Source organism: Lynx canadensis, chromosome B4, assembly GCF_007474595.2.
Source record: "Lynx canadensis isolate LIC74 chromosome B4, mLynCan4.pri.v2, whole genome shotgun sequence".
NCBI lineage: Eukaryota > Metazoa > Chordata > Mammalia > Carnivora > Felidae > Lynx > Lynx canadensis.
Genome location: NC_044309.1, coordinates 115,830,196 through 115,848,765, shown reverse-complemented (window position 1 = coordinate 115,848,765; position 18,570 = coordinate 115,830,196). Strand labels below are relative to the sequence as shown.

Here is an 18,570-nt window from a genome sequence, read left to right as displayed (position 1 = left end):
GCCCCTCCCCTGCTCACACTCTGTCTCTTTCTCTCTCTCTCAAAAATAAATAAACATTAAAAAATAAATAAAAATGAAATTGTTCAGGAAATGATAGTAAATCTTTCTTTGGGCATCTTAAAACTTAATAAGGTCATTGGATTTTTAAGTGTGATGGGAAACCATCCGAGTGTCTTAAGCTAAGAGTTGGTATGATCTAATGTATATTTTAAAAAGAGGACACCGGCTTCTTTGTGGAAGATAAACCATTATAGTCTAGTGTAGAAGTTGGGAGACCAGGCAGGAAACTAGATGATGCTTTCTTGTACTAGAATGGTAGAAATGCTCAGAATCAGAGTTAATAGAATTATTGATGAATTGAATGTGGGTTATGCAGGAGAAATGATAAACTGGAAAGTTCTAGGTAAGGGGAAAGTAAGTTTCCAAGGAAGGATTAAGGTGGCCTGGGGGAAGGAGAACTGACACTTACTGAATGCCACCAGTGTACCATGCTCTTCTTCTGAGTTCCCCCAACCACAGAGAGCTGGGTACTCTGTAACATGTAGGAAGGAGTTGAGAAGGTCTCCTGTGATCTGGTTCCTGTCTACCTCACCAGCCTGATTTCCATCCATTCTCCCTGTCTCCACCCCCACCAAAACATGGCATGTTCTGCCAGATGGATCTACGTATTCTCCATGCATGCCAGCCTACCTCACATCCTTTTGCCTTGCACAGGCAGCTGCTTCCGCCTGGAATTCATTCCCTCATTCAGCAAGTAATATGGAGCCTCTTCCCTGGGCCAGGCAGTGTTTTAAGCATCAGGATACAGTGGAGAATTAAAAGGGCCCTTCCTTTCCTGAACTTGCAGTCCGTTAGGGAAGACATACACTTAACAAAATGTCAACACAATCAGTTATTATTATGATTTAGTATTGCACAGGAAAACTACCAGATGCTATGAGGCTGTAAAACAAGGAAACTTGAACTAATTTTAGTAGAGAAAGGGAAGTCAAGGTTAGCTTCCTGAAAGACCTGCTGTGTCCACCGAGTTATGAAGGGTAAGTAGGAGTTGGATAGCAAGGCAAAGGGGAAAGGAGGCTCTCATTAGGAATAATGTGTACAAAGGTGCTGAGGTGGAAAGGGGCATGGCATATTCAAAGAACTGAAAGACCAGAATGGCATGAAAATAGAGAATGAGGGGGAGAGTGATCAAAGGTAAGCCTGGAGGGACAGGGGAAAGAGCTTGTGGATTTGGGTCTTGAGCCGAAAAGCTTGTACTAGGGGATGATGAACCACTGAAAAGTTTGTACTAGGGATTGATGTGATCAGATTGGCCTTTTTAAAAGTTGGTTGCTGGGTGGAGAATGGTTTGGGAGGGGAAGTAAAGTGATTAAGTGGACATGGGGATTGAGAGAGAGAGGCATTAAGAGTGAGTCTTCAGCTTGCACACTGTGTCGGATAGTGGTGTCATTCCCTGTGTTAAGGAACACTGGGAGAAAAGCAGCTTTGGGGGAACAATCAGGAATATAGTTTCAGAGGTGCATGTTGAATGTGAAGTGCCTATCAATCATCAAGACGGAGCCATCAATGAGACAGTGTCTGTAAGGATCTGGAGGTCAGAAGGGGGCCCAGACTTGGCATATATTTGGGAGTCATCAGCTTAGAGAAGATAAGCAAAGCTAGGAGGGCAAATGAGGATGCACAGAGACACTGCAGAGTTTATGTCGACGCCTAAATTCTTCTAGTCCTAACTTAGTCATCACCTCTGTAGAGCCTTCCTGCTACCTGAATAAGGTAGTTTACTGCTTCTATGTTACTCATCTACTTTGCCTTTATTGTATAGTGTGGTAATTACTTGTTTTTATGTCTCAACTCAATTAATTAGATATGAGCCCTTACAAGTGTGTGTTTTGTATGCTATGTAAGTTCATAGCTTAGTACCTGGCCTTCAGCAGGCTCCTGCTAAATGCTACTCAGATTAATTGAAATGAAGTGATGTGGACTTTAGACGCTGGAATAGCATTCCACAGTTACACAGGTACTAGATAGCATGGCAAGATCTTAACATACCTGAAATCTCTTCTATTGGAGGTTTTTCCCTTTGGAAATTCATCCCAGTCAATGGGAGAATGTGCTTGTTTAATACAAATTTGCTTTCTAGGTAATAGGCACATTCCATAAAGAAAAGAATACTTGGTTTAACTGCATTTTAAGTTGGTTTAACTGAGGAAGATGCTGATTCTTCTGCTAACCATGTTACAAAAGAAGGGCTAGAATGTCTCTACTCAGTACTGCAGACAAATGTGTGTGGTCTGTGAAAAATGTGTTATCAAGAGCTGGTAAACATTGTTTTGGCAGATCCCCACACAAGAGAGAGCCAGGAATGATTAAATGAAAGAACAGCATATGTGACATGATTTGCACAGTCAAATCACATTCCACATGCTCCCAGGGCTCCAGAAAAATCAGACGGCAAAGCTCAAATTAGCCATCTGCCTCTCTACTTTCTCTTACCTCTTCCACTAAAAAGTAGAGGAAGGGAAGAGAAAAGGAGGGACAGTAAGATTCTATGAATGTTTCCTTGGAAGCTTGAGCATGTATTTTCAGAGCTTAGTTCAGAGAACAGAGATGAATGGCATGGTGGTGAAGGGTTCAATCTTTAGCCACACTTGGGTCTGATACCAAGTCATGTTGTTGGCTAAAGAAAATTGCCTAACATTTCAAATCCTCAGACTGCTTATCTGTAAATGATGCTGATTGGTGGGAGTGATGGGGTTGGGGACAAGGAGTGTAAGATCCAGTAATATAGTCCATGGGGTAGCTCTGAGGGTGAGATATAATGACATTTGCAAAGCATTTAGCACAATTGGCTGGCATGTAGTAACCATTAAGTAAATGGCAGCTAGCTGGGGCAGTAATGGTAGAGCAGTAGAGGTAAGTGAGGCAAGTTTTGTTTGGATTAGAGAAATAAGAGCTATTCTATTTTATTTTATTCCTGATATATAATGAAAATTTGAGAACCATACTGGTTTTAAATTTTTATTTTTAAAAGTGGATTTCTACTTTTTAATAACCATGTGAGTGTATATTCTAAATGACACTTAAGCCATTTAGTAGGAAGGTGCATTTCTGAGTATAATTATTATGGGGAAGGTGAGTGATTTTTTAGTATCTCCTTGACTTGGCTCTGTGCTCAGCAAAATACAACAGAATATGCCCATTCATACCATTTGCATAATGGGATTTTTAATTATAAAAACATTATTTAGGGGCGTGTGGGTGGCTCAGTCAGTTAAGCATCTGACTCTTCATTTTGGCCCAGGCCATGATCTCAGTTTGTGAAATGGAGCCAGGCGATGCCTGCTTGGGATTCTCTCTCTCTCTCTCTCTCTCTCTCTCTCTCTCTCTCTGCCCTTCCCCTGCTGCCTTTCATGTGCATGCGCGCACTGCCTCTCAAAATAAATAAATAAACTTTAAATTAAAAGCTCAAATATTCTTAAAATTAGAGTGAATAATACAATGAAACTCCATATTCACTCACCCAGATTCAAATCTTATCCAGATTCTGCCACAAATTTTTTTTCCTAAAGTATTTCAAAGCAGATTGCAGATATCAGGTCATTTTACTCCTATATACATACTTCATATGCCTCTCTAAAACACACATTTCCTTACACAGTCCCATTCCCATTATAATGGTAGATTTTATTTTGAGAGATTATTATGTATACACACACACGCACTACCTAAAATGTGCCTCTCACTCTTGAGTATACAAAACTAAATGTGCTAATGCCACTCATCAGAGTTTTTTGGAGGAGGTGTAGTTGCAAAAAAAGCAGAACGAGAATGCCTTTTTCTGAACAAGCTTTCCCCCTGTTTGGCCCATTTCTGTCTAGATTTGAATCCTGTGGCTCCTGATGACCTGAGGGTAGAAACAAAAAACATGAAGAGTTTAGGGGAGCCCTAACAACAACTACAGTCTATTTTCCTTGTTAACGCTTCCTAAACATTTGTTTATGATACCAGATACATGTTTCCTTTACTCCATTGTCCTTTGTAGAAATTTTTAGTAATTAATAACCTAAAAATAGCTAGTATGCTATGCTGTAAGTTTGGATTTGAAACTTGATTCCTTGGAAAAATTTTAAATTCTAGGATAATATCTCAGGTTATGGAAATAACCCTAATTATTAATTGTATGACTAGCTTTTAAGCCAAGCAAAAAAACTTCCAAATTTAAGAGACTTCAAAAGTATAAAGCAGTACATTGGGGAAGAAAAAAAACATTGTGTTTGGTAAAATGCCATGTGTGCTGTAATGCCTGCTCTGATTATTTGTGCAAAAAAATCTCCGAGCTGCTGCCCGCCACTAGCATTGTTGGAGGGTAGTGGAATCTGTCGCCATGGCAGAAGGAAAAGAAGTAAGAAGAAGGCAAAGAATAAACACTGACATTTGGTTGATGGAACCTTCTTTTGCCCCCAACAGTTCTGCCACAGAAAGGGATGAATGGCTAGAAGCGATTTCCAGGTCAATAGAAGAGTATGCCAAAAAAAGAATCACATTCTGTCCTAGTAGGAGTCTTGATGAGGTATTGTCTTTTCCTTCTTATTTTTTTTTCAGTGCATTTCAAACAGTTTTTGCCTTAAACTTTTCTAGGGGTTTAGAAAAGCAACATGCGTTTCACAGAAAGATACATGTGTGTGTATAATTTCAGAACTAAATATCCTATTAATGTCTAACTAAGTCTGTGATAACATGCAGCACATTTTATTTTTTCTGGTTGTAAAACTTCATTGTAAAAAATTTGGGAAATAACATAATTTAAGGAAGAAACTAATCAGCTGTCATGGCACTACCACAGACGTCTTTTTAAATTAATTTTGCATTAAAGGATTATTAGAATATAGCTAATCTTAATATCCTGAGAACATGAAAAATATAATGGCCCATGATTTGTCCCACATCCTTGATAATTCCATCAGCATTGCCCCCCCCCCTCAAAAAAAAAAAGACTTGAATCTATAGCACTCAGTGTGCATAGAGATAATGAAAAGTTGTTCTTCCCCAGGCTGATGCAGAAAATAAAGAGGAAGTTAGTCCTCTTGGATCAAAGGCTCCCATCTGGATCCCTGATACCAGAGCCACAATGTGTATGATCTGCACAAGTGAATTTACTCTGACCTGGCGACGACACCACTGCCGGGCCTGCGGAAAGGTTGGAGAAGATGACACCCATCTCCGTTGTGAATTTTTATAGCTCCAGGCTGTACATAGTGAGGAAGCATATTTCCTCTTGTAAATCATGGCAGGGGGAAAAAAGATACTGAATCATGGATGATACTTTCTCTAAATATTTAGGCATAGGTCAGTCGTTACCCTGTCTACCAAGGTTATTGTAGAATGTCAATGATAGATAATTTTCACTAAAATAAAATTCACAGTTAAATAGACTCCCATATTTACTGATATTTGTTTAAACTACATAGATACTAAGTATTTAATAGAGATATTATTTAAGTATTAAGCATTTAATAGAGATACTTTAAGTATTGAAGTTATCACCAGTGACGTTTCTAGACCTTCATGGCCTCATTAGTAAAATGAGCATAAATGGCAATGACGTCAGAGAGTTACCGTGAAGATTAAACAAGGTCTGTTTCGAGAGCATTTCGTACAGGGCCAAATGCTTGGTAGAAGTGCAGCAGACATGATTGTGGTTACAGCAGGAATGATGACAGGGGCAATGTCGATGATGACAAATATGGCTACCAGAGGACTTAGTGCTTGCCATACATGGTTCCAAATATTTTGCACACATTAACACTGTTAGCATTTTATTTTATGGACTTAGCACACAGTCATAATAATCTGTGGCCTCTTCATCTTCCAGTGTGTGAGTTCACTACGGGCCTGAACTCCATAGCAGTGTAATTGAGAGTCAGTGGTTGTGAAAAGGTTTAGAAAACACTATAGGTAGACAGCATTATAAATTGTAGCAAACTAGATGGTTTGATACTGTTATTCTAAATGAAATAATTCCAATGTGTTTTCAGATTGTATGCCAAGCTTGTTCATCAAATAAGTATGGTTTAGATTACCTGAAAAATCAACCAGCAAGAGTATGTGAACATTGTTTCCAAGAACTGCAGAAACTAGGTAATATAAGTTGATTTAACAAATTCCTTTATTCCCAGATGCTTTCAAACAGCCTTCCAAAAGAATCATCTTAGACAAGTGAGCAAGATGGTTGGTGATACTCAGAATTTTGCTTTCTTGGGACACCTGGGTGGCTCAGTTGGTTGAGCGTCTTCTGCGCAGGTCATGACCTCACGTTCGTGGGTTCGAGCCCTGCACTGGGCTCTGTGCTGACAGCTCAGAGCCTGGATTCTGCTTCGGATTCTGTGTCTCCCTCTCTCTTTCTGCCCCTCCCCCACCTACACCTGTGCATGCATATGTACTCGCTCTCTTGCTCTTTCTCTCAAAAGTAAAATTAAAAATTAAAAAAGAATTTTGCTTTCTTAATTCAATTAAGCTTTCTTAACTCCTAGAATACTAATTGTAGAAATGCAATTACAGGATGAAATGCATTAAAACAGTTACAAGGGAACTTTAACTTTCAAGTAATTTTGAAGTTTTCAGTTTTACAACTGCCTGCTCATTAACAAATCATTTTTGTCTATCTGTAAAATAATTCTCTATGGAAATATACTAGGTGGCACTTTGTTAGTTTATTTCTAACCACTTGGACTGATTTGGTGAGATTCTGTGGTATATCTACATGTTCAGCTTTTCTCCAAATACAAAATGATAACTCATATCTGCCTACTCATTATTTGCAGGTATCCGTTCCCACAGTTAAGATGAATGCAGCTAGCAGGACTGCTCAGGTCTACATTTTGAAAAGAGAGATTTGGTTAAATTCCTGAAACCTATAGGATCTAAATTGCAAAAAGGTTGTCCTTCATTTCAGCCCTATCTTTCATCTGGTCTACTGTAATAGTTTCCTAACAGGTTTTCTGCTGCAAATCCTTCTTCCTTCCTGCTGCCAGATTTTTTTTTTCCTAAATTCAATCTGCTCATGTCACTTCCCAGCTTAAAAGACCATTAATTTCCCATGACTTAAACAACAGTCCATGTTCCTTAGAACCAGCCTTTTTTTTTCCTCAGCTTTATTATTCTCCAAATAGATGATCTAATTTCATACCTCTCCTTTTGCTTATGCTGCCTTCAGGGAGTGTTTTTCCTCCTCTTTTTGACTTGGCAAACTCATACTTATACCTTAATGGCCAACTCAAACATCTTACTCTCTTCCCAGCTTTCACTGAACTTCTACAGTCAAATATAATGGCTTCCTTATCTTGTCTTATAGCCCCCTTTCTAGCATTTTGTTCATTATAATATTCTTATTTCAACATATCTCAGTACTAAACAGTGCTTTTAGGTTGTCAGGGTTTTTTTTAAGTCAGGAGGTTTTTTTCAGAAGTTTATGGAATTAGTTTAGGGGGCACCTAGGTGGCTCAGTTGGTTAAGTGTCCAACTTCGGCTCAGGTCATGATCTCACGGTTTGTGAGTTTGAGCCCCGTGTTGGGCTCTGTGCTGACAGCTCAGAGCCTGGAGCCTGCTCGGGATTCTGTGTCTCCTTTTCTCTCTGCCACTCCCCCATACCCACTCTGTTTCTCTTTCTCAAAAGTAAACATTAAAGAAAATTTATAGAATTAATTTCAGTCAGTACATTGACATGGTTAGTACATTAAGTAGTATATTAACATGTTTCAGAATTGTGAAGGCACAAAAGGGTATTCCTTTACCATGGTTCACACCTGAAAAAGCTTAAATTCCTAGACAGTAGAAAGTCTTTCTCCCACTCAGCTTGCAGCCAGCCATCTTTTTTTTCCCAGGGGTCTCAGTGTCCTCAGTTTCTCAAGTATCCTTCCATGGATATTTTATGCAACAGTGTTTATTGATATGAATTAACTTGAATTGCAAAATGCTTACCATTGGCTACATGAGTGCATCTGATTTGTTTTAGATCACCAGCATTCTCCTAAGATTGGATCTCCTGGAAATCACAAATCTCCTTCAAGTGCCTTATCATCAGTCTTACATAGTATTCCATCAGGGAGGAAACAGAAAAAAATCCCAGCTGCTCTCAAGGAAGTAAGTGTTTCCATTAAACTTGCAACCTGATACAGGCTGAATTATTCATATGCATATAATACACTGTTTTTCTTTCATAAAGGAAGATGTCATTTCCCACTACTATTAAGACATGGCATTTTAATACTGGTGATGGATGTGGCTGATGCCTCACTCTCTTGCTTGGTCTCCCATATGACCTGAGTCATTTAGAAAATGGCAGTTGAAAGGTTTGGAGAACATTTTATAGCAATGATAGAAAGTAAAAGATAATTTAGACACATGTGAATTTTTAAAATTACTTTGAGGAAAACCCTTACCAGAGGGAAGAGTCTATAGAATATTTGGGGTGTTTTATTAGCATTTCCTGATCTGCACAGTTTGTTATTTGTAAGGATTCGTTGGCTATATACAGCTGCACTGATAGTAAATTGTCTTTCCTTTCAACTTAAAAGAAAACTTTAAAAAGTTAGGATAGTCTGTCTACACAGTTAGACTGCCAGTGGTGTAATCCACAGGCATCACCAATATCCTATCCCATCTCCTCAAATTCAAGTGTTCAGTCAGCCAGTGTCATGTAACACACAGCACTGCATATCTATCACCATTTTGATTAGTTTATTAATTAGTTCCACTTCCGGACAGTTTTTTGGCCAGCAGAATTTTGAATTTTGTTCTCTTCCTTGGATACTCTGGAGGTGTTCTGTGGAATGTGGAAGCAGACAACTATAAAAATTTGACTAAGATTGTGTTCTTTATGTAAAGTTGAATGTATTCCATCATGGCAGTTAAAACACTAGGAAATGATTTATAGCCAATCTCATGAAATAGTAAGACTAGGACTTAAAGTTCTAATTGCCAAGTTTCTTAAACTACTTAAGATGATTTATTTATTTTTTTAATATTTATTTACTTTTGAGAGAGAGAGAGCACAAGCGGGAAAGGGGCAGAGAGAGGGGGAAACAGAGGATCCAAAGTGGGCTCTGTGCTTGAACTCAAGAACTGTGTGATCGTGACCTGAGGTCAGATGCTCAACCGACTGAGCCACCCTAGTTAAGGGGATTTAGTACTCTCAACTATCCTTTCCATCAGTCAGTTCCTAAATCTAAACTGACTTTCAGAACTTTAAGGTTCTTAACAAACTGAAGTAATTTTCAGTTCTCAATAACTGTTTGCCTTTCCATGCTGATGTCACAATTTATAGATACAGTTGTTACTGTACAAGTTACACTTGCTCCGCTTGTCAGTCTAAACTCTACAGGACTGGTTGCAAAACTCTTTCTGCTCTTGACTAGAGCCAGCCTAACTCCAACCCCATTTTGTGTATCTTTCCAACCAGCCATACAAACAGACCTTCTGCTGTCAAACCTCTACTTCCTGACTGCAGCCATTTCTTCCTTTACTCCACTGGTCCTCAAAGTGTCCTCCAGAGCAGCACATCAGCACCACATGGAAACTTACTAGGAATGGATATTCTTAGGCCCCACCCAAGGTCTACAGAATCAGAAATTTCAATAAGCATTCTCTGTGATTCAGGTGTATGCTAAAGTTTGAGAACCACTGCTTTGCTCCTTTGAAATCAAACTGGGAAAATTAATTTATCTGATTAAGTGCTATAAAAGTACAAGTGTTGTACTTGGGAAGCTGTAGTTTTTGTCTTTTTATCTGTAATTGAGTTGAAATTCACCTAATTTATAATTAACCATTTAAAGTATACAATTCAGGGGCACCTGGCTGGTTCAGTCGGTAGAGCCTGCAACTCTTGATCTTGGGGTCATAAGTTTGAGCCCCACATTGGATGTAGAGTTTACTTTAAAAATAAATAAAATCGGGGCGCCTGGGTGGCGCAGTCGGTTAAGCGTCCGACTTCAGCCAGGTCACGATCTCGCGGTCCAGGAGTTCGAGCCCCGCGTCGGGCTCTGAGCTGATGGCTCAGAGCCTGGAGCCTGTTTCCGATTCTGTGTCTCCCTCTCTCTCTGCCCCTCCCCCGTTCATGCTCTGTCTCTCTCTGTCCCAAAAATAAATAAAAATGTTAAAAAATAAATAAATAAATAAATAAATAAAATCTTTTTTTAAAAAAAATAAAGCAATACAATTCATTGATATTTAGTGTATTCACGATATTGTGCAACCACCATATTGCTCTAGTTTCAAAACTTTTTCATCGCCCCATAAAAACACCCTGTATCAATTAAATAATCAATCCCCTTGTCCCTTCTCTCCACCCTCTCTGGTAACCACTAATCTGCTCTCTGTCTCTATGCCTTTTCTAGATATCTCATATAAAAGGAATCCTGCAGGGCCACCTGTGTGGCTCAGTCGGTTGAGCGTCCGACTTCGGCTCAGGTCATGATCTCACAGTTAGTGAGTTCGAGCCCCGCGTCAGGCTCTGTGCTGACATTTCAGAGCCTGGAGCCTGCTTCGAATTCTGTGTCTCCCTCTTTCTCTTCCCCTTCCCCACTCATGCTCTGTCTCTCTGTCTCTCTCTCTCTCTCTCTCTCTCTCTCTCTCTCTCTCTCTCAAAAATGAATAAACATTAAAAAAAAAAAAGGAATTCTACAATATGTGACCTTTTGTATCTGGCTATTTTCACTTAGTACAATATTTTAGAAGCTAAGTTATATAGCATTATCAGTACTTTGTTTCTTTTTATATCTGAATAATACTCCATTGTATGTATGTATCAGAATTTATCCATTCATCTGTTAATAGACATCTGGGTTGTTTCTGCCTTTGGGTTATTATAAATATCATTTGTCTTAGTTATACACCTAGGAGTGGAATTGCTTGGTCACATGATAATTTTATGTTTAACTTTTTAAGGATTGGGAAGTGTTTTTATTCCAGTAAAAATGTTCAATACATTTTCAGAAACTCATTATTTTAGAATTACATTCAGATTCTCAGTACCCTCAGTAATGGCAGGCTATGTCTCTTGAGTTAGATTTGATTTATGTTTTAAATAATCAAATCAGGGGTGCCTGGGTGGTGCATTTGGTTAAGCATCCAACTCTTGATCTTGGCTCAGGTCGTGATCTCAGAGTTCGTGAGTCCAAGCCCTGTATCGGGCTCTGCACTGATGTTGAGTAGCCTGCTTGGGATTCTGTGTCTCCTTCTCTCTGCCCTTCTCCCATTTGTGCTGTCTTTCTCTCTCTTTCTCTCAAAATAAATAAACTTAAAAAAAAATGTATATATATATATATATATATATATATATATATATCTCATTGGAAAGTTTTATGAATCATATGATTAATTTGGTTAAGACCAATTTTATTTTTAAAAAGATAATAGAGGACTATTCTCGACTCAGGATTGTGATTGGTATTCTTTCATAGCTAAAAAACTAAGAATATTCCAAAAAGGAACATACAAAATATTTTGAGCAATGATAGTAACACTTAAGTACATAGTAGCATCCCAATATAACTACATTTCCAGCAAAATTTCATTTGAACATAGACATTCTAATTGAAAAAAAATTATTTGTAATCTTCTACAAGGATGTTATTTTTTTATATAAATTTGTTTGCATTTAATATTAAAGTTCCCACTAGCTGGGACACCTGGGTGGCTTGGTTTCAGCTCAGGTCACATCTCACAATTTGTGAGATCCCATGGAGCCTGCTTGGGATTCTCTCTGCCCCTCCCCCGCTTGCAAGCATGCTCTCTCAAATTAAATAAACATTAAAAAACAAAACTGTATTAACAGAGAGGTAAATGGAAATTCTATTATTTATGGTGATTTTAAGGATCAGTTTCTGATCCTCAAATTTTGGTCTGAGCAAAACTTAGTTTGCTTCATAAAAGGATGAAAATGTTTTAATCTCTAGGCCAAAAGGTAGTAAGGTTTCAATGATTGTAATCTGGCAGTTGAAACTTTTGTTTTTAACATAGGAACAAGAGAGAAATATAAGACCAAATTTAGGAATTGTGTTATTAGTAGAATGGTGAGCAGACTTTTAAGGTGGTTCCATGATCCCTTCCTCTGATGGTTACACTTTTGTACAGTCTCCTCCCCGTTGTGTGGGGCAAGGACCTGTGACTTGCTCTGAACCAACAGAATATGGGGAAGATGATGGCATGTCACTCCCATGATTATGTTATGTTATGGAAGACTCCATATTGCTGTAGATGGGCTCTAGAGACTTTCTCTCATGCGGGCTTTGAAGAAGTAAGTAGTTGTCTTGGGAGGCTTGTGTGGCATGGAAATGAGGATGAGCCCCAGGCAAAAGCCAGCAAGAGGCCAGGGCCCTCAGTTTCATAACTTCAAGGAAATGAATACTGCTAAAAACCTGAATCCACTTGGAAGTAGACCCTTCCCTCGTCAGCTGTCAGATGAGAACTCTGGTGCTGGCCAACACCTTGACTGGGGCCCTACAGAGATCCCAGCTAAGCTGTGCCCGGACTCCTGAGACAACACATGTATGTTGTTTTAACCCACTAAGTTGGTGGTAATTTGTATGTGACAACAGAAAACAAATACAAGTGGATTCTATGAATTTTTAAAGTCTGCCTTTAATCATGTATGAATTGTATTAATTTCTTACAAATTTTATGAGGAGGATCAAATATTATGGTTTAATATAAACTTTATTATTTTTTTTTAATTATTTATTTATTTTGAGAGAAAGAGAGAGAGGGAGTCTGGGTGGGGGAGAGGCAGAGAGCGAGGGAGAGAGAAAAACGTAAGCCAGCTCCGTGCTGTCTGTGCAGAATCTGACATGGGGCTCGATCTCACAAATTGTGAGATCATGACCTGAGCTGCTCAGGCGCCCCTAATACAGTTTTTATAAGTCCAAAAAGCTATTTCAGAAAGAGTTAAAGGTTTAAGTAATTTTCCCTAACATTGCAAAATATGAAGAACAACATACACGGTTCCCAAAAATGCAGCTTTCAAAAAGCATTTCTGATCTTTAGAATTATTTTTCTTCTTCTGGAAACCAGGAAAACACAGGTGGCACCACAAAGAAATGCATACATGGAAGCACAATTAAACCAAGCAGAATGCTGGAATTGCTTCTAAACGAAAGGGGTTTTTATGCCCATGGTAATGGCAGTATTCAATTTGTACAGTAGCAGACTTTGAACGTAAACAATTTCATTCTGAAACATTATAGTATTATGGTTATTGCTTTCAGCACCAATGATCAAAAGCAGTTTTGTTACTTTACATTTTGTTGCTGTCTGAAAACCATTAAACTATGTATGGGGTTTACTTACTAGGTATCAGCAAATACAGAAGATTCTTCCATGAGTGGCTATTTGTACAGATCAAAGGGCAATAAAAAACCCTGGAAACACTTGTGGTTTGTCATAAAAAATAAAGTGCTGTATACATATGCTGCAAGTGAGGTAAGATCTGAAATCTAAAGATGAATTATTTGGGAGTCTGGTTTTATAATGCCAATTAGAAATAATCACAATATTTGTTTGATCTATTCGTTTTGTGTATTTTTTTGTTTTGCATTGCTTTTGGAGGGGGAGATTCTTTTCGCTGTTACCTTTAATGTCAACAATGTCCTAGAGCTCTTACTCAAAAAATGTTAGGAATTTTCCATAGTATTAAGATGTAACTTTTTTTGGTGTCATGTGACTACTAACAACTTCATTAAAGGCAAAGGTTCTTACCCTTTCTGCCAAGCTCTCATGGAAGACAGTCCCTTGACTATCCCCAGATTGTATTGATCAGGCTTCAAACTTCGATAAGATAGACTTTGTTTGGGTTAGAAACAATTCCTGGCTGGCTATAAAAACCACTGCTCTAAGAGCCAAGCTTTTCCTTAGTGGGACCGGGTAAATCACTTTTCTTTCTGAGCTTGTTTTCTGCATCCATAAAATGAAAGTAATATAATTGCCTCCCATGGTTGTGGGGAAATATGTGAACTTAGATGAGTGTGAACCCAAGGAAAACTGTTTAGCACAGTGTCTGGCTCATGGGGTAGCTTCAGGGGTGGGGGGACATCTTAATATTGTTGAATAAGTGAAAAGTAAGTAAGTTGTTAGAATTATCATTGTTTTCTATATAGTGTGCATATAAAATTAAAGCTGTATAGTTTTAAGAGTTTGCAAATCTGAATTTTGTATCAATTTAAAGTCCCATCTCCCTTTGTGTCTTTTTAAATTAGGATGTGGCAGCTTTGGAGAGTCAGCCTTTACTAGGATTCACTGTCACTCAAGTCAAAGATGAGAATTCAGAGTCTAGAGTGTTCCAGTTGCTGCACAAAAACATGTTATTTTATTTGTTCAAAGCAGATGATGCTCACTCAGCTCAGAAGTAAGTAATTTAGGCATATTTTTCTTTTATACATGAGTTTCAAGTTGTTACATGATTGATTTTAAAATAACCTACTTTCATGCATGGGGACAATTAAGAATTTAAATCCAAGATCCAAATTAGGAAGATTTAACATATTTTTCAAACTCTTTAGAATTGTTTTAAGGACAAGCAAGAGATCTGGAATATTTTCAGGAGGCAGAGGGGAAAAGAAAATAGGTAGTTCTGTCCAAAATATTTTGTCTATACTGACCTCTGAGGAAGCAGCATGAAACTGCTCTGCTGCAAGGAAAGGAAGCCGAGGCATTTGACCTCTCCTTCAGTGAGGGTGAGGATCATCTCTTGAAACATTCCAGGACTTTGGCAATCCAGTGACTCAATTGTGCCATGAAACAGCAGGAGTTTAAACAGCTGCTTGCTAACTTACTTCTTTGGGAAAAAGGTCAAACACATTAAGAGGCTCCCATGCTGTTCCCAATAACTGAGTAAAAGGAAATGGAGATCATTTTAGATGGTAAAGGTTTTTAAACAATCTCTTCAAAATTCCAACAAGAACATTTGTTTTGATGTCGTGACGTGGTTTGACATAGAGAAGCATATCTCTGTGGAACCCAGGTCCTTTGTAAACAAAATAGAGCAGATAACCTTTAACCAAATCTTTCACTTGATTTTTATTTTGGTCTCACACGTTACATGTTTTTGTTTTCACTAAGATGTGCTTATGTTTTCTCCATAGGCTTAAAACGGTGCATGCAGATAAAAAAAGAATGCTTTAAGTCAGCAAGGCTTATCTTTTCTTAATGCAGTTAGAATTAATGTACCAGAATTGCATATGCTCTTGCATATTAATCAGGTACAATGTTGCAAATACTCTGGAACACTTTTTTCTTTTTTCCAGTCTATGTTAGGACATCTACTATGTATATCTATTACTATAAATAAATTTTTTTGAATTGAAGAATATTTAAAATTGTCACTTAACCATTATTTTTTCTGTAAAAACTACTTGGGTAAAAGAGTAATTGCTCTAATATTCTGTTAGGTATTACACTTCTCATGATTTTTATCTGTATTCATCATCAAACTGATAAAAATTATTGCTTTTGAATATACATCTTTTGTTTATATCATTAAGTCAACAAGGTAGAAAAACCTTAAGACAATTGAATGTAGTTAAGTAAAGGGAATCTGCCCTCTTGTAATTGAGAATTAATACAGGATAAATTACAAGTTTCTCTTTGAAGTCACTAATGTAATGGGGTTTTTTTGCATAGTATAGAATATTAAAATGTGTTAATTTTAATGAAAATTTTTAACTTCTTAAAAGTCTCTTTATCATGATATAACATGCCATTTGCATTTAAATTTTTGAAAATTCTGTCCTTGAAATTTGAGCTATATCTGTTATAGGCTGCTTCTATTAACTGAGTGATTTTAGATGTTCACAGAAGCAATTACAGTCCTAGGGAGGTACAAAGTGACTACCTCCAAGTGTCTTCTGAATAATTGAAACTGTGGGTATTGTCAGATAAACTTTGAGACTAATGAATTCTGGGAAGACTTCTATGAAACTCTGAGACACATTTCTTTTTCTTTTTGAGACACTTTATATTGCATACAAAATTTTGATCAACTGGAAGTAGACCAGATATAGATTCTCTTTCACTGAAAATACTAAAACAGGTTTCAATTACAGATCCCCAGGGAGTTAAGAGAGAAGGAAGTCAGGCCAGATTTTGGGCCATATTACCACATAAAGTATAATTCCATATAAACAGAATTCTAGTTTAGTATAGGAAAGATCTTTTTTTTTTCAAGTTTTTATTTAAATTCAGTTAATTCACATACAGTGTAATATTACTTTCAGTAGTAGAATTTAGCTGATTCATCACTTACATACAATACCCAGGGCTCATCACATATGCTTTCCTTAATACCCATCACCCATTTAAACCATCCCCCCCCCACCCACCTCCCCTCAACCAACCCCCAGGTTGTTCTCTATATTTAAGTGTCTATTTCTTTAAAAAAAAATTTTTTTTTACTTTTTTTTATTCTTTTATTTTTTAAATTTACATCCAAATTAGTTAGCATATAGTGCAACAATGATTTCAGGAGTAGATTCCTTAGTCCCCCTTACCCATTTAGCCCATCCCCCCTCCCACAACCCCTCCAGTAACTCTCAGTTTGTTCTCCATATTTATGAGTCTCTTATGTTTTGTCCCCCTCCCTGTTTTTATATTATTTTTGTTTCCCTTCCCTTATGTTCATCTGTTTTGTCTCTTAAAGTCCTCACATGAGTGAAGTCATAGGATTTTTGTCTTTCTCTGACTAATTTCACTTAGTATAATACCCTCCAGTTTCCATCCATGTAGTTGCAAATGGCAAGATTTCATTCTTTTTGAGTGCCGAGTAATACTCCATTGTATGTATGTATGTATGTATGTGTGTGTGTATATACATATATATACATATATATATACACATATTTTTTTTTATTAAAAGTTTTTTTTTTAATTTTTTTTATTTATTTTTGGGACAGAGAGAGACAGAGCATGAACGGGGGAGGGGCAGAGAGAGAGGGAGACACAGAATCAGAAGCAGGCTCCAGGCTCTGAGCCATCAGCCCAGAGCCTGACGCGGGGCTCGAACTCACGGACCGCGAGATCGTGACCTGGCTGAAGTCGGACGCTTAACCGACTGCGCCACCCAGGCGCCCCTATATACACATATTTTGATCAAACATATGTATGTGTATACATACATACGTGTATATGTATGTATATACATACATACATGTGTGTATATGTATGTATGTATATATACGTGTGTATATGTACATATACACACATACATATGTACATATACATGTGTATGTATACATATATGTATGTGTATACATGTGTGTATACATATATACACACATATATGTGTGTACATATGTATATATGTGTGTGTATATATGTATACACACACACACACACCCCACATTTTCTTTATCCATTCATCCATCGATGGACATATTTGGGCTCTTTCCATACTTTGGCTATTGTTGATAGTGCTGCTATAAACATGGGGGTGCATGTCTCCCTTCGAAACAGCACCCCTGTAATCCCGTGGATAAATGCCTAGTAGTGCAATTGCTGGGTCATAGGGTAGTTCTATTTTTAGTTTTTTTGAGGAAACTCCATACTGTTTTCCAGAGGGGCTGCACCAGCTTGCATTCCCAATTGTTTACTTATTCTTGAGAGAGACAGAGTGTGAGCAGGAGAAGGGCAGAGAGAGAGGGAGACACAAAATCCAAAGCAGGCTCCAGGCTCTGAGCTGTGAGCACAGAGCCTGACGAAATGCGAGATCATGACCCAAGCCGAAGTTGGTTGCTCACCTGACTGAGCCACCCAGGCACCCCAATAGTATAGGAAAGATCTTAAATATACAGGCAGGGTAATTGGATCCACAGGTACAGCTATTATGTATATTGTCTTAACGTGTACCAGATGATTGCATTTTATAATTCTAACAAATTTCTCTTACCAATAGGTGGATAGAAGCATTTCAGGAAGGCACAATATTGTAGTGATACTGGTTTCATCTCTTCTGTGATTTCACGTGGTGGAATTTCATCCGAATGGAGTAAATGCAGTACAAAGATTGTATATAAATGAACACTGCCAAGAAAATCCAGCCAAAATCTTCATCAAATATTAGAAATTATTTTGTTGGGTATAAGGGGTTTTTTTTGAATGTTTGGTTTTTCATGTATGTTATTTATTAAATTTTGATGTTTACTTGTCAGAATTATTTCTGAGACTCACACTGAATTCTAAAGTACCTTTTCTTTAGAAACCAGAAAACTTATCTTAATACTGTATACTGTATTAACGGTTTGTGACACAGATTTCTCCATGTGTTTATAGTGTTTCATTGTAACATTCTCACCTGAGGTAATAAGTCTTTGTAAATACAAAAATACACATCAAGGAGAAAATTTCCATGCAGTGTTTGGTTTAGAAATTATTATAAAACTGCTGATAGAAAAAAAAATGTATGTTTTTGAATCAATAAACTTAGATGAATTTTTGTATCTTTTAATGGAAAAACACGTGGCCAACTTCTACCTCAGCAACTGTGAAATGAAATTCCAGTAAATTATCTAGAGTATTTCTGTTATACCT

The 18,570-nt window shown here is 37.6% G+C and overlaps 1 protein-coding gene across 3 annotated transcripts in view; it reads left to right on the top strand.

Moving 5' to 3' along the window:
• FGD6 (FYVE, RhoGEF and PH domain containing 6) overlaps positions 1-17,999 on the top strand; it is a 115,697-nt gene extending 97,698 nt beyond the window's left edge. For all 3 annotated transcript variants that reach the window (XM_032594026.1, XM_032594027.1, XM_032594025.1), the window contains exons 15-21: positions 4,468-4,570; positions 5,051-5,197; positions 6,036-6,138; positions 8,012-8,139; positions 13,345-13,473; positions 14,247-14,395; positions 17,936-17,999. In XM_032594026.1, coding sequence (XP_032449917.1) covers positions 4,468-4,570; positions 5,051-5,197; positions 6,036-6,138; positions 8,012-8,139; positions 13,345-13,473; positions 14,247-14,395; positions 17,936-17,972 — 796 coding nt within the window. In that variant the 3' untranslated portion in view covers positions 17,973-17,999. The remainder of the gene's footprint in view (positions 1-4,467; positions 4,571-5,050; positions 5,198-6,035; positions 6,139-8,011; positions 8,140-13,344; positions 13,474-14,246; positions 14,396-17,935) is intronic.
• The last annotated feature ends 571 nt before the right edge of the window (positions 18,000-18,570 follow it).